This window comes from Dromiciops gliroides, chromosome 1, assembly GCF_019393635.1.
Source record: "Dromiciops gliroides isolate mDroGli1 chromosome 1, mDroGli1.pri, whole genome shotgun sequence".
NCBI lineage: Eukaryota > Metazoa > Chordata > Mammalia > Microbiotheria > Microbiotheriidae > Dromiciops > Dromiciops gliroides.
Window position 1 is genome coordinate 516,892,649 of NC_057861.1, and position 15,224 is coordinate 516,907,872.

Here is a 15,224-nt window from a genome sequence, read left to right on the forward strand (position 1 = left end):
TCTCTTATGAAATAAAGGGAATTTTGAGAGGCACAAATTTTTAGAAGTATAAGAATTCATTTTGGGCCATGTTGAATTTGAGATGCCTAAACAGTTCCAGATATCAAAAAGGCAGTTGAAGGGAGACTGGAGGTCACATTAGGATTGGATAAATAGATCCAAGAATCTATAAATGGAAGCTGATAACATTACCGAGTGATATAATTTAGGGGGAGTAAAGAAGAAATTTCCTAAGGCAGCCATAAGGGACACCAATGGTAGTAGGTTTGACCTGGATGAAGATCTAGTAAAGGAGATTGACAAAGAGCCATTATACAGGTAGGAGGAGAACTGGGAAAAGAGCCATATCATGAAAATCTAGAGAGGAGAGAGTATCCAGGAAAAGAGGATGACTGACGGTATCAAAAATTGCAGAAGTTAAAAAGAAAGAGGATTGGGAAAAAGCTGTTCGATTTGATGATTAAAAGATCATTGTTGGGGCAGCTAGGTGGCACAGAGGATAAAGCACCGGCCCTGGAATCAGGACCACCTGAGTTCAAATCCAGCCTCAGACACTTGACACTTACTAGCTGTGTGACCTTGGGCAAGTCACTTAACCCTCATTGCCCTGCTTTAAAAAAAAAAAAAAAAGATCGTTGATAATTTGGGAGAGAAGAAAGCAGTTTCAGTTGAATGATGAGGTCAGAAGCCAAACTGCAAAGGGCTTAGAAGAGGGTGAGAGGACAGGAAGAACAGGCACTGATCATAAATAGTTTTCTCAAGTGGTTTAGCTGAGAAGGGTAAGAAAGGTAGAGGATGATAACAGATGGCAGGATCAAGTGAGGGTTTTTTGTTTTGTTTTGTTTTTGTTTTTTAGTGAGGCAATTGGGGTTAAGTGACTTGCCCAGGGTCACACAGCTAGTAAGTGTTAAGTGTCTGAGGCCGGATTTGAACTCAGGTACTCCTGTGGGGACAATCTTTTGGAGAAAAAGGATAAAATGGGATCATGGGTACATGGAGAGGGATTTGCCTTGGCAAGGTTACTTTTTCATGTGAGATTAGCATCAAGGAAGAGATAGGGAAGGCATCTGAGGGATGTGAGATGAGTAGGGCAGAAGAGTGAATTCTTCCTTGAATAACCTCATTTTTAAGGTGAATTATGAGACAAAATACCCATCTGAGGAAGGGATGTATGCCTGAAATCAGAGGTTTTAGAATGTTTGGAATACCTATTATGTTAAATTCAATAGTTTAATTGATTAAGAGAAGGTGCAAAGGGATTGCCTTGCTCCAGTGAGAACCCCAGTGAAATTATGTAATACTTGTGGAGGTCCCAGTTAAGATGGCTTCATGATTTTCTCCAGCTCTGTTCAGCTGCAGTTAAATAGGAAGCAAGGCTGCAGATGGTGGGAGAACCTCTACAAGGTCTTCCCTATCAGAAATGGCCTTTACATCCTCTAGCATTTAGGTAGTGAATTGAAAACTGGGCTTGGAGTCAGGAGGACCCAGACTCAGATACGTACTAGCTGTGTGATTCTGGGCAAATCACTTAACCTCTTTGCTTTGGTTTCCTCATCTGTAAAATGGGATTAATAATGGTACCTACCTCACAGGATTGTTATGAAGATCAAGTGATATAACAATTATAAGAATTTAGCATAGTGCCTGATATATCTGAAGTGTTAGATAAATGTTAGCAGTTAGCTAGTAATTTTGCTTAAGAACCTATGATTCTGGGCAGCTAGGTGGCGCAGTGGATAGAGCACCGGCCCTGGAGTCAGGAGTACCTGAGTTCAAATCCGGCCTCAGACACTTAACACTTACTAGCTTTGTGACCCTGGGCAAGTCACTTAACCCCAATTGCCTCCCTAAAGAAAAAAAAAAAAAGAGCCTATGATTCAAGCCCAGGTGAGAAGAGAAGAGCAACGGTAATGAATGAAAACTATTTACTTAGAGCATTAGTGCTGAGTACACTCATCTTTTACATCCTTCTTTGAAAAGAGGGGGCAGGAAAAAAAGAAAAGAAAAGAGGGGGCAGGGATCAAAGAGAGGAAAAAGTGTAAGAGAAAAGGATGGAGAGAAAAAATAATTAATAATCATAATTGTGAAAGGGATGAAATTATCCATAAAGGAAGAGAGGATAGCAGAATAGGTAAGAAAACAGAATTAGAAGATGACATTTGAAACAGAAAGACAGCTAATTCTTTCAAGACCCCATTTGGGGTTTTCTTGGCAAAGAGAGTGAATGGGGTTTTCTTGGCAAAGATACTGGAGTGGTTTGCCATTTCTTTCTCCAATTCATTTTACAGATGAGGAAACCGAGACAAGAAGGGTTAAGTGACTTGCCCAGGATCACACAGCTAGTAAGTGTCTGAGGCTGGATTTGAACTCAGGTCTTCCTGACTCCAAGTCCCAAGCTCTATCTACTGTGTCACCTAGCTACCCCTAAAACAAAAATAGACCTATCATCTTTAATTTTTGTAAAATTCTACTTAAGTCTTTACCTTCTTTCTTGTTAATCTTTTGGTTCAATATGGCTAGATCTGAAAGGGGTACACTACAGTACTCTGGTCAGCTACTATTAAAGTTTTACTATTATTCCTTCCAATTCAATTAAGTTAGGGTTAAAATGAGCAACTAGATACTAAAAGGAAAACTTAATTGCCAAGAAAACCCCAAATGGGGTCTTGAAGAGTTGAACGTGACTGAAACAACTTAACAAAATAGAGAATTTAAAAGTAATTGGATACTATATAACATAATTCTAAAGAACTGCTGGGTCAAAAATTAAATTATAGAAATACTAGAAAATTTCATCAAAGAATTAGCTAAAGCAGTTTTGACTGGAAATTGTTTTTTATCTCTAAGCACTTTCCTGAAAAGAAAGAATACATCATTTGAACAACAAATCAAAAATCATTTACTCAATTAAAAAAAGAAGCAGGAAGTTATTAGAAAATTTTTCCAATTAAATGCTAACAAAACTGGTAACTGAGGGAAAACAGTTAAAAATACGAAATACTCAGATTGACAAAAGATAAAATAGATTGTTCAGTAATCCAGTATCACAAAAAGAAATTGAATAAACTATAAAGGAAATCACAAAGGAAAAAAACCACAGAGCCAAGGTGGATTTATGAATTAATTCTATCAACCAAAGAACAATTAATTATAATATTAGATAAACTCTTAGCAATAAGAATAGAAGACACCCTTCTAAATATGTTACAAATATTGTCTCAATACCTAAAACAGGAAGAGAGGACTCAGAGAAAGATCAGTATCTTAATGAACATTGATGTAAAATTTTTAAATAAAATATTTGCAAGGAGGCTACAATAACGTATTTGAAACACTACACAATATGACCAGGTTGCAGTTATACCAGGAGTATAGGATTTGTTCAACAAGAGTACCACTATACTAGACAAGTAGTCTAAAAGAATGAGGATGAGAAAAGCCATTCACTTCCTGACAGAGAGATGATGTACTTAACATTAAGAATGGGACATATATTTTCACAGATGACTGCTAAGGACTTTTTTTTCCCTTTCTGGACTATGATATCATATATTGAGGGCTTTATTCTTCAAGTTTGTTTTTTTTAATTTGCTCACTGAAGTTGGGTAATAAGAAGGATAGACTAATTTTAAAACAATTTTTAAAAGAAAATTTATGGGGGCAGCTAGGTGGTGCAGTGGATAAAGCATCGACCCTGCATTCAGGAGGACCTGAGCTCAAATCTGGCATCAGACACTTGACACTTACTAGCTGTGTGACCCTGGGCAAGTCACTTAACCTTCATTGCCCTGCAAAAAGACAAAAAGAGAAAATGTATGGCTCTTACAATTTAGAATTGGAAAAATGGATTAGTCATCAAGTATATTTAAAATCTAATGTCACAAGGGTGTTTTTTTATAATGAAGGAAAATATGTTTAAAAAAACTCCAATGTTTTAAAAAGTCTTATTCTCTCTGGCAGTTATTATTGAAATAATATGTACTACTCATATAAATTTTCTTTCAGTTGGTGCAGTACCAGTACTTTCTAAAGAATTAGCAACATCAGTGAAAAATCACCGGTTAAATCAAGTGATGTCTCCTCATAATCCGTTGGATTCCAGTTCTCCCTTAATAAAGAAGGGCAAGCAAAGGGAAGTCCCAAAGGCCAAAAAGCCAACATCCCTGAAGAAGGTATATTAAGGATTTTACTTGATGCAAAACATAAAAAATTGGTGAAAGGTCTTCTAGCTAATCTTGTATTTAAATGTCTTTGCTGTTTTATTCAGTTTGCTGTTCTTATTTGTTTGGTAAGGAATTCAGTCTTACACACATCAGCTTTTAATAACTCAAATATACCGATTGGCAGTCCAAAAGAATATATCTTGTAAGTTCAGAGCATTCCCCAATATATAATAGATTATATATTTAGGGAAAATTATTTTATCCACCTAAGGAAAAAATTCTTAGGACTATTTTGAACTGAAATGTATGTGCCAGTAATTGTACTTTAAATCTGTATTTTTTTGAGGTTGGCATAGAAGTAGAAGTAAAAACATTAGCAGTATTTAGTCTAATTTGTAGGTTTGTGATACCACTTACTGTTTTTTATTTGTTTTGTTCTATATCCCCTATCTTTACTGTTTTCTAACATTACTCTTTAATTGAGAGCTGGCTCATTTTCGTCTATTCCAGTAATAATAATGAACTACTATTCATATAAATTTTTATGGTTTACAGAATGTTTTACAAATACTGTTTTACCTTATCCTTACAGCAACCATGGGGATTTGTTATTATTATCCCCATTTTACAAATGAGGAAACTGAGGTAATGGTTAGTGACTTACCAAGGGTCACATGGGGTAGAAAGTGACTGGGGCCAAATTTGAACTCAAGTCTTTCTGACCTTAAGACCAGCACTCTATCCACTGTCCCACCTGGCTGCTTAAGTAGAATGTGACACTGAAGAACAGTGGATACATATGTCACATCTTCTGGGTGCAATATGGAATATGTTATGAATTATGTAATGGAACAACAAAAACATATAATTTGGATTTTTTGTATTTTGGCAGCATTATTACTTGCCCAGCTTTTTTTCCCGTGGGAGCTAATCTTTTTGAGAAACTGTTTCCATGTATTTATGTCATCAATCTATTGTTGGATTTTGTTTTAAAGATTATTTTGAAAGAGCGAGAAGAAAGAAAACAGAAACATCTCTTAGAACAGCTTTCAGTTCCAGCATTTGCTCAAAGGACTGAGCAAGATTTGGCAAATAATGTTAACAGTCAATCATCTGACCATGTTGCCCGGCCAGGTACTGATTTCTTTATGTTGGGGTTGCTTCTTACATCTTGAAAATAAATAGCAGTAATAGTACTGAGAGATGGAATGGGACCTGTGCTTGGTATTATATGGATAAATAATAATAATAATAATAGCTAACATTTATCTAGATTTGGAGAGCCTTTTCCATGTATTGCTGAGAAAGAATCAAGTCTGTCACAGTTGATCAACACATAATGTTGATGATACTGTGTGCAATGTTCTCCTGGTTCTGCTCATCTCACTCATCATCAGTTCATGCAAGTCCTTCCAGGTTTCTCTGAAATCCGCCTGCTCATCATTTCTTACAGCACAATAGTATTCCATTACATTCATAATACCACAAATTGTTCAGCCATCCCTCAATTTCTAATTCCTTGCCACCATAAAAAGAGCAGCTATAAATATTTTTGTACATGTGGGTCTTTTTCCCTTTTTTATGATCTCTTTGGGAAAAAGACCCAAAGGTGGTATTGCTGGATCAAAGGGTATGCACAGCTTTATAGCCCTTTGGTCATAATTCCAAATTGCTCTCCAGAATGGTTGGATCACTTCACAGCTCCACCAACAGTGCATTAGTGTTCCAGTTTTTCCACAGCTTCTCCAACATTTATCATTTTCCTTTTTGGTCATATTAGCCAATCTGATAGGTGTCAGGTGGCACCTCAGAGCTGTTTTAATTTGCATCTCTCTAATCAATAGTGATTTAGAGCATTTTTTCATATGGCAATATATAGCTTTGATTTCTTCATCAGAAAACTGCCTGTTCATATCCTTTGACCATTTCTCAGTTGGGGAATGACTTTGATTCTTATAAATTTGATTTAGTTCCTGATATATTTTAGAAATGAGGCCTTTATCAGAAGTATTGGCTATAAAAATTTTCCCAGCTTTCTGCCTCCCTTCTAATTTTGGCTGCATTGCTTCTGTTTGTACAAAAACTTTTTAATTTAATATAATCAAAATCATCCGTTTTGCATTTCATAATATTCTCTATTTCTTGTTTGGTCATAAACTGTTCTCCTTTCCAAAGATCTGAAAGGTAAACTATTCCTTCCTCCTAATTTACCTATGGTATCTCCTTTTATGTCTAAATCATATACCCATTTTGACCTTATTTTAGTATAAGGTGTAAGATGTTAGACCCAAACATTTTGGATCCTGCAGTGCTTGTGAAAACTGATTATTTTAGTGTATTCAGCTCAGCAATTGATAATTTCCAAATGTGAATGTTTCTGTTCCTGTATATGTTTGGGTATCCCATAAGTGGGCTTTATTATTGTTTGACTTGACTCCTCTCTAGTCACACAGCCACCACCATAGTGTAGGTCCTCATCACCTCTCACCTGAACTATTAAAATGGTCTCTTAATGGAGCTCTCAGCATCAAATCTTCCCGTACTCCAGTTCATCATCTTCATAGTTACCAAAGTAAACTTCCCTTGGTATGGTTTTGGTTGTCACTTTCCTACTTAGTAAACTCCAGTGGTTCTCCATTGCCTCTCAGATCAAATAGAAATCCATATTTCATTTTTAAAGCTCCTCACAACTTAGTATTACTACTTCTGCCACACTTTATGGTCCATCCCACTGATTTTCTCTCCATTCCTCTCACATGGCACTTCATCTTCTGTCTTTGTACTGATTATTCCCCATGCCCTTGATTGCACTTCATATAACTCCTCTCTTCCTTTAAGATATAGCTCCAGGTATACCTTCTCTTCCAAGCCTTTCCTGAGTCAAACATTTTTTAAGACACTGTGCTAAAAACAGGTGCTTTCTCTCCTTAATTAACTTGCATTTATTTTATATTTATTCTATACACACACGCACACGCACACGCACACGCACCCCCTCCCCCTCTTCCCACAATTGAATGTAAGCTCCTTGACATTAAGGATTATTTCATTTTTTTGTTTTCGTATCTCTAGAGTCTGTCATAGTGCCACCCTTATGGTAGGAACTTAATCAATGTTTTTTGGTTGTTTGACTCCATTAAATATAATTGATACATAGAATTTTCTCCTGTTTCTTAAGTATCTAATAGAGATAGAGACTAGACTTATTTTATTGGTGTTAGTATTATTGTCATTTGAGTATTATGTTATAAGAAATTATAATTTGGATGTTATAAAATAGCGCGATCATATTGATGATAATGATGATGATGATAAATTACATTTAAATGGCCTTTTAAGGATTTCAAACACATATCTTATTTGGTCTTCACAGCAGCTCTGTTTTGTAGTTGAAGATACTAAGACTCTAAGTGTCACACAGTAAGTCTGTATCTAGAACGTGGCTCAAACTCATATCTTCCTGATTTTAGATGATATCTTATCTTCTCTACAGCCTTATAGAGCTGTCTAGGGCAGCTTATGTATAGCTTTAGTGATTTGACCAAGATCAGCATGCAATATGTATCAGAGGTGAGACCTGAACCCATATCTTCCTGGTCTTAGAAGACCAGTTTCCTGTCCACTGAGTCATGCTGCCACTCAGAATCTGAATAAGACAAAATTTAGAATGAATTTTTATCTTAAAACCTGTTTAGAATTTTAAAAATAAGACTTAAGTTAAATCTTAAACCAAAATATTCTACCTTGTGAGGGATGTGTGTTGCTTCCAAGCCCTATTATTATATTTGTTGTTGTTATTGATAACAGTGGGTTGGGGGGGGGCGGGGTAGGGGGTTGGGAGGTTCAGAGGAAGGGAGAAAGGTCCAGACCTGTGATCTCATTGGTATAGATACTGCATCTAGTGATCCAGATTGGCAACTTCTCTATAATTTGGAGTCTTCAAGAATTGCCTGGAGGCACTGAGAGGTTATGTAATCTACCTTTAATCATTGCCTAGTATCTGTAGCAGGCAGGACTTGAACCTAGGACTTTCTGACTTAAGTTTAGCTCTCTGTCCATTACTCAGTGACACTTGTAAGGGTTACAAAGCATTATATACATAATTTCATTTGATGCTTAAGAAATCTTATGAAAAAGATATATTTCAGCTTTTATAATACTCATTTTACAAGTAAGAAACAGATGTTCAGAAAAGTTAAGTGACTTGTTTCAAGTCAAATGCTAATATGTGGGAGGCAGAATCCAAATTTCAGCCTTATTACTAAGTAATTATTGTTCCTACTTTTTCCAGAATGTTGTTCAGCTGTTTTGAGTTATAGTATTTTTGTCTTTTGGAAGTGTATGCTATATAAGATAACAAAGGTAATTGTAATTCTGTATCTGGAGCTATCAGTGGGTAGGTGAATTTTGGAACTGTTTAGGACTTTGTGATTTACAAAGCATCACAACAACCCTGTAAGGTAGGTCGTACTTGGTTATCCTGTTTTACATAAGTGAGTGAACAGAAGCTTAGAAAGTTAAAGCATAGTGTGTTTCATACATTTAAGGAGGTTGGGTTTTGAAGGGGGGTGGGGTGGCTTTCCTGTTTGTTCATATTAAATTGCACAAAACTTGTTGTTTTAGATTTTGAGCAAATAGAGGAAAAAGAAGACTCAGTCCCTGATTCTTCTACTGTCGAAGTGGAAAATACATCAGAAGAGCCCCTAGATAGTCATGAACTCCAACAGGATGCGGAAGTTTCCCCCATTGTTACACAGCCAGTTTCTCCTTTACCAAAGATCCATAGTAGGAGATTTAGAGAGTGAGTATATGGAAGCCTATGCACTACCATTAATTCATATCGAAATGTTTATAGTTGAAATGGCCAGAATGGGGGCTAAGACTCAGGGCTAAGTCTGAACATCTAAAGCAGGAAATGATCTGAGAGGGTGGCAATGAAAGAGAGAGGAAGTTACAGTTGGAGGAGTGGGCCATAATCAGTAGGAATAACGAATTTCTAATGAATACAATTTCCTGAAGAACCTCCTGATGTATATAATATTTTAGAAAGGATTTTAGTATATAGTAGTCTAATATATATATATATATATATATATAAAATCCAGACAGTCAAAGTATAATTTTTAAAATCATATGATGTTTCTTCTAGTTACTGCAGTCAAATGCTTAGTAAAGAAGTTGATGACTGTGTGATGGATCTTCTTAAAGAACTGGTTCGATTTCAAGATCGTATGTATCAGAAAGATCCAGTAAAAGCAAAGACAAAACGCCGGCTTGTGATGGGACTCAGAGAAGTGCTCAAACATCTGAAACTCAGAAAACTAAAATGTGTTATTATTTCTCCAAACTGTGAAAAGAGCAAATCAAAAGGTATGTGCTACTGCCCATTTTAATGAGCTTAGGAACACAAGTTCCTTGTAAGGATTGTTGTCTGTGTAGCCCAATAGCAAAGGAGTCTGAATTTGACCAATTTAGGGAAGTTAACCAAAAGACAGTGATGATTTGGTTTTCCTTTTTCTTTTGTAAAATCAAATTAGTTAATGGTTTATTTTTTTATTCATTTTTGTTTTGTTTTGTTTTAAAAACTTCGTAGTTTTATTGCTTAATTCAGCTTTTTTTTTTTCACCTTAAATTTTGCGTTAATCTCTTCTTTGATTTTTAAAATTTCCATTTTGGAACATTAATTGCATTTTTAAAATGTTAGTTCCCAGTTTTTGTCGCATGTCCAATTTATTGATCTGTTCTTTCCCTTTTTAATTGATGAAAATATTTGGAGATATAAATATTAACCTAAGGAATTATGGTATTTTACCTTATTGTCATTATTTAAGTGCAAAAGTCAGTATTCTAACTTGTAATCATGTTGAAGACTTGTATTTATTTGTTCAGGATGGCTTTTGTGTTTAAAGTCATTCTTGACTTAAACTTCACAGTGCTTTACTCTCCTCCACATAGCCTGCAATCCAGTAGCGCTAGCCTCCTTACTCTTCTTGCAAATGACACTCCATTTCCTAACTCGTTGCCTTTTCACTGACTGTCCCCCATGTCTGGAATGATCTTCCTTTTCATATCTGCCTCCTAGCTTGCCTGGCTTCCTTCAAGTCTCAGCTAAAGTCCCAGCTTCTGTAAGAAGCCTTTCTCAGCCCTCCTAGATGCTTTTCCTATGAGACTGTCCCCAATTCAATTTAATAAGCATTTATTAATCACCTCCTACATGCTAGATACTATTCTAAGCACTGGGGATACAAATAAGAACAAGAAAGACAGTTTCTGCCCTCAAGGAGGTGACAAATGTAATGAGAGACGACCACACACACAGAGAAGCTGGGAAGTAGGGAAGAGTTTAGGAGGGATATCCAGAGGGGGCATCTTGTTCCATGGAGTTAAGACCAAGTAGATTTGCAGGTGGGAAGTAGAAGGAGCTGAAAGTCCCAAATGCTGTCCTCTATGAAGAAAAGCTCCAGGAGGAGTTTAGTGCTCTGCCTTCCCCAATTGATCTCATATATATCTTGTTTGTATGTAGTTGTTTTCATAATCTCTACTCCATTAAACTGTGAGCTCCTTTAGAGCAGGGAATGTTTTTTGCCTTTTTTTCTCCATTGCTTGATGCAGTGCTTGACACATAGTTAGCACTTAAAAAATGCTAGTTAACTGGCTGGTAATGGGATTTTACTAGGTCTTATAAAGTTTCAACTTTTTATAGTTCTCTTATCTGAGACTTGGAAGACTTTTGGGGATGGGTTTTTTTACTTATTAAAGTGAGTAGTTAATAAAACATACTTCTTTCATCTAAATAGAAATGAATATAATTAATCCATAAAGTTTTTAAAGGATACTGGTTCAATTGGTATAATGGGTTTGCTGTGAAAAGTGGCTTTCAGTTTTTTAGATGACATAAATTTGCAGATTATTTCTACTTTTATTTCATTTTCACTTAATATAAAAAACTGGTAAAAAACATCTTTTGTAACCAAATCTAACATTTTGTTTTAATAGCTCTCTACCACTTACTTCTACATTCTTTGCTCTAGGTGGGTTGGATGAGACATTGCATACCATTATCAATTATGCCTGTGAACAGAATGTCCCATTTGTGTTTGCTCTCAATCGGAAAGCTCTGGGACGGAGTGTAAACAAAGTAGTACCAGTCAGTGTGGTAGGAATTTTCAGCTATGATGGTGCGCAGGTGAGCTGAACATGCACTCTTGTGTTATCATTTATAAATGATGATGGAGAAACTTGGGGTAGCATTGGATGCTGTTCAAAGTCTGAAATTACTCATAAGCTGGGAACCAAACCAAGATTGGCATCATTTCCCTTCTTTTAGTGTCTTTAAATTAGTTATTAATTGCATTATGTACTATCACTTAAGGTACCTACATATGTAATGCTTTGCAAACCTGAATGTTCTGTAAATTTGTTAGCTGCAGCTGCTGTTCCTTCTCTTCTTCCTAATATTCTTTTTTAAAAAATTATAAAAGTATTTTATTATTTTCCTCTTACATGTAGAAATAATTTTCAACATGTTTTTATAAGATTTCTAGTTTCAAATTTTTCTCCCTCCTCCCCAAGACAGCAAGTTAATCTGATATAGGTTATATATGTACAATAACATTAAACATATTTCTGCATTAATCATGTTATAAGAGAAGAATCAAAGCAAAAAGGGAAAACCTCAAAAAAGAGAAACAACAGCACCAAAAACAAAAGAAATAGTATGGTTCAATCTGCATCCATATTCCACAGTTCTTTTTTTTTTCTGGGTTTGGAAAGCCTTTTCTATCATGAGTCCTTTGGAACTATCTTGTCCCATTGTATTGCTGAGAAGAATCAAGTCTGTCACAGTTGATCAACACATAATGTTGATGATACTGTGTACAGTGTTCTCCTGGTTCTGCTCATCTCACTCATCATCAGTTCATGCAAGTCCTTCCAGGTTTCTCTGAAATCTGCCTGCTCATGGTTTCTTACAGCACAATAGTATTCCGTTACATTCATATACCAGAACTTGTTCAGCCATTCCTCAATTGATGGGCAGCCCCTCAATTTCCAATTCCTTGCCACCATAAAAAGAGCAGCTATAAATATTTTTGTACATGTGGGTCATTTTCCCTTTTTTGTGATCTCTTTGGGGAAAAGACCCAATAGTAGTATTGCTGGGTCAAAGGGTATGCACAGCTTTATAGCCCTTTGGTCATAATTCCAAATTGCTCTCCAGAATGGTTGGATCACTTCACAGCTCCACCAGCAACGCATTAGTGTTCCAATTTTTCCACAGCTTCTCCAACATTCCTAATATTCTTTTAAACAAAAGAACTTTATTATCCTTTTATCTTTGAGAAAAAGTAAACTTAATTATTGTTTGTTGGGGAAATGATTTATAAAAGATTTTATTGACAACTTAGTAAACGAAGCTTGGAATGTGTAGCATGGAATTTTTCTTTAGTTTATTATTATGAAGCTGATATTTTAAGTAGGTCTGTAGTTGAATTTTCCAAGGATATGTCCTTGCCTCATTATTGTTTAACATTTTTAACAATGACTTGGATAAATGATTCACTTACCAACTTTGCAAATGACTTAAAGCTAAGAGGGATCAGTATGTCCAGTTCAGCAAATCAGCCAGTATTTTCTAAGAAATCACGAAGGTAGTGCCAGGTGTAAGGTGAAGAGGGACTGAACCAAAGTGGTGGCAGTGTCAGGAAAGGGGGCATTTATGAGAGATGTTAATTAAGATAGTAAAATCGACAAAACTTGACAACTGATTGAATATGGGGTGGGTAGTACTTGGAGTGATAAGAGAGAAGGAAGAGTCAAGGATGACATACTTAGGATTGCAAACCTAGCAGTCTGATGATGCCCTTGACAGTAAAAGGGAAATTTGTAAGAGGGGTTGGTTTGGAGAGGAGGAGTATTATAATGAGTTCACTTTTGGACATTAGTTTAAGATGTTTATGGAACATCCAGTTTGAGATGGCCAACAGACAGTTGGAAATGTGAGATAGGTCGGGAGAAAAGTTGGTGCTGGATAAATAGATCTGAGAATCATCTGTGTAGAGAAAGTAATTAAGTTTATAAAAGTTGATTAAATTACTCAATGAAGCAGTACTATTGAGGGAGAAGAGAAGAGGACCCAGGACAAAGACTTGGTGGACATCTGTGGGTTAGTGGGTGTGATCTGGATGAAGATCCAGCAATAAAGGAGACAGAGGAGTGGTCAGACAGGTAGGAGGAAGGAGAACCAGGAGAGAGAGAGAGAGAGAGAGTGAGTGTGTGAGTGAGTGAGTGTGTATGAGCAAGTGGGAGGAGTGTCACAAAAACCCATTAGAAGAGAACTGTGTCAAAGGCTATAAAGAAATCAAGAAGGAAGAGGGTTGAGAAGATTAGGTTTGGCAATTAAGAGGCCACTGGTTAAAGCACCAGCCCTGGATTCAGGAGGACCTGAGTTCAAATGCGGCCTCAGACACTTAACACCTACTAGCTGTGTGGCCCTGGGCAAGTCACTTAACCCCAATTGCCTCACTAAAAAAAAAAAAAAAAAAGAGGCCACTGGTAACTTTGAAGGGAGTAATTTCAGTGGAATGATGAAATTAGAACCCAGCTTATAGAGTGAAGAAGAGAATGAGAGGGGGCAGCTAGGTGGTGCAGTGGATAGAGCACTGGCCCTGGATTCAGAAGAACCTGAGTTCAAATCTGGCCTCAGACACTTAACACTTACTAGCTGTGTGACCCTGGGCAAGTCACTTAACCCCAATTGCCTCACCAAAAAAAAAAAAGAAAGGAAGGAAGGAAGAAGAAGAGAATGAGAGAAACAGAATGGAGATATCAATTGCATATGGCCTTCTCAAGTTTAGTTAAGGAGAGGAGAAATATAGCTTATGAGGGCAGATGGTTTTTTTTTTTTTTTTTGAGGAAGGAGATAAGGTAGTGTTTTTAGGTAGAGAAGTAGACAGGGAGAAACTGAATATTGTTGGAAAAATGATTTGTTGTTGAGTGGATGTTAGAGAGGCTGATCTGGGGAAGACAGAATGGAATGAGTATATATAGCGGGGCTTGCCTTGGCAAGAACTACCTCTTCCATGTGAGACAAGGGTGAAGGATGGGATAGTCAGGGGAGGTATCTGAATGAGATGAGATAAGGAAGAGGAGAGATGAGGGAGCTCCTGGTGAAATAGCCTCAATTTTTTCAGTAAACTATGAATCTTTGTTCTCCGCTGAGAGGGTGGGGGAAGGCAGAGCCCCAAGATCTTTGAGGAAGAATGTAAAAGTTTGGAAAAGCTACTGTGGTGAGTTGAGATAGTGAATTAATTAGGAGTGTGTGAAAAGATTGCCTTGCCACATGCTGTGGGCCCAGTTGAGATTATGTGGGAAATTATGAGGGTCCTGTTGAGATTATGTGAATGGTAGGACTAATCCGAGTCTAGCAATTCATGGGGCAAGATTGGTAGGATAAGGAAGCAAAGGAATGGAGGAAGAGGATCATATAGAGTTGAACTGATTCACCAAAGGGTTAAGATAGGAAAGGGAGGAGAGTGTTGTTAGTGTAGATGGCTTGGGAAGTTAGGGATAGAGGGATTGCTAAATCATAGTGGTGATGAAGAATAGATTTGCAAGGCAGAGGAAAAGCTAGAATGTCAAAAGATAATCAGATAAAGCAATTCCAGAGTTCATGAAAATGGAAGATGGAATGCTTAATGCTGATGGCAAGATCAAAAGTATCTCTTTGTGTAGCTGTGCTGGGGTTGAGTAGTAGGTCATGGGAAACAAGTAAGTCAAGGAACTGAGAAATCAGTGTTTGAGGGAGTATCAGAATGTGTGTTTGCTTTTTACTACTCAGGCTGCTACTACCTTAGATCAGATCCTCATCTCCTCTCACCTACTTGGATGACTGAAATTGTTTCCTAATTGGTCTAACTCAAGTATTTCTCCATTCCACTTCATCCTCCACAAAGCTGCCAAAGTAATATTCTTTTACACTCAGATCTGTGTTTCCCTATTTTGTCTAAGATCAAATAGAAACTCTTCCATTTGGCTTTTAAAACCCTTCACAAGCTGGCCCCA

At 36.8% G+C, this 15,224-nt stretch overlaps 1 protein-coding gene across 3 annotated transcripts in view; it reads left to right on the top strand.

Moving 5' to 3' along the window:
* SECISBP2 (SECIS binding protein 2) overlaps positions 1-15,224 on the top strand; it is a 55,406-nt gene that overhangs the window by 27,728 nt on the left and 12,454 nt on the right. For all 3 annotated transcript variants that reach the window (XM_043972926.1, XM_043972920.1, XM_043972911.1), the window contains exons 12-16: positions 4,006-4,172; positions 5,159-5,297; positions 8,787-8,964; positions 9,313-9,533; positions 11,195-11,349. In XM_043972926.1, the coding sequence (XP_043828861.1) occupies positions 4,006-4,172; positions 5,159-5,297; positions 8,787-8,964; positions 9,313-9,533; positions 11,195-11,349 (860 nt within the window). The remainder of the gene's footprint in view (positions 1-4,005; positions 4,173-5,158; positions 5,298-8,786; positions 8,965-9,312; positions 9,534-11,194; positions 11,350-15,224) is intronic.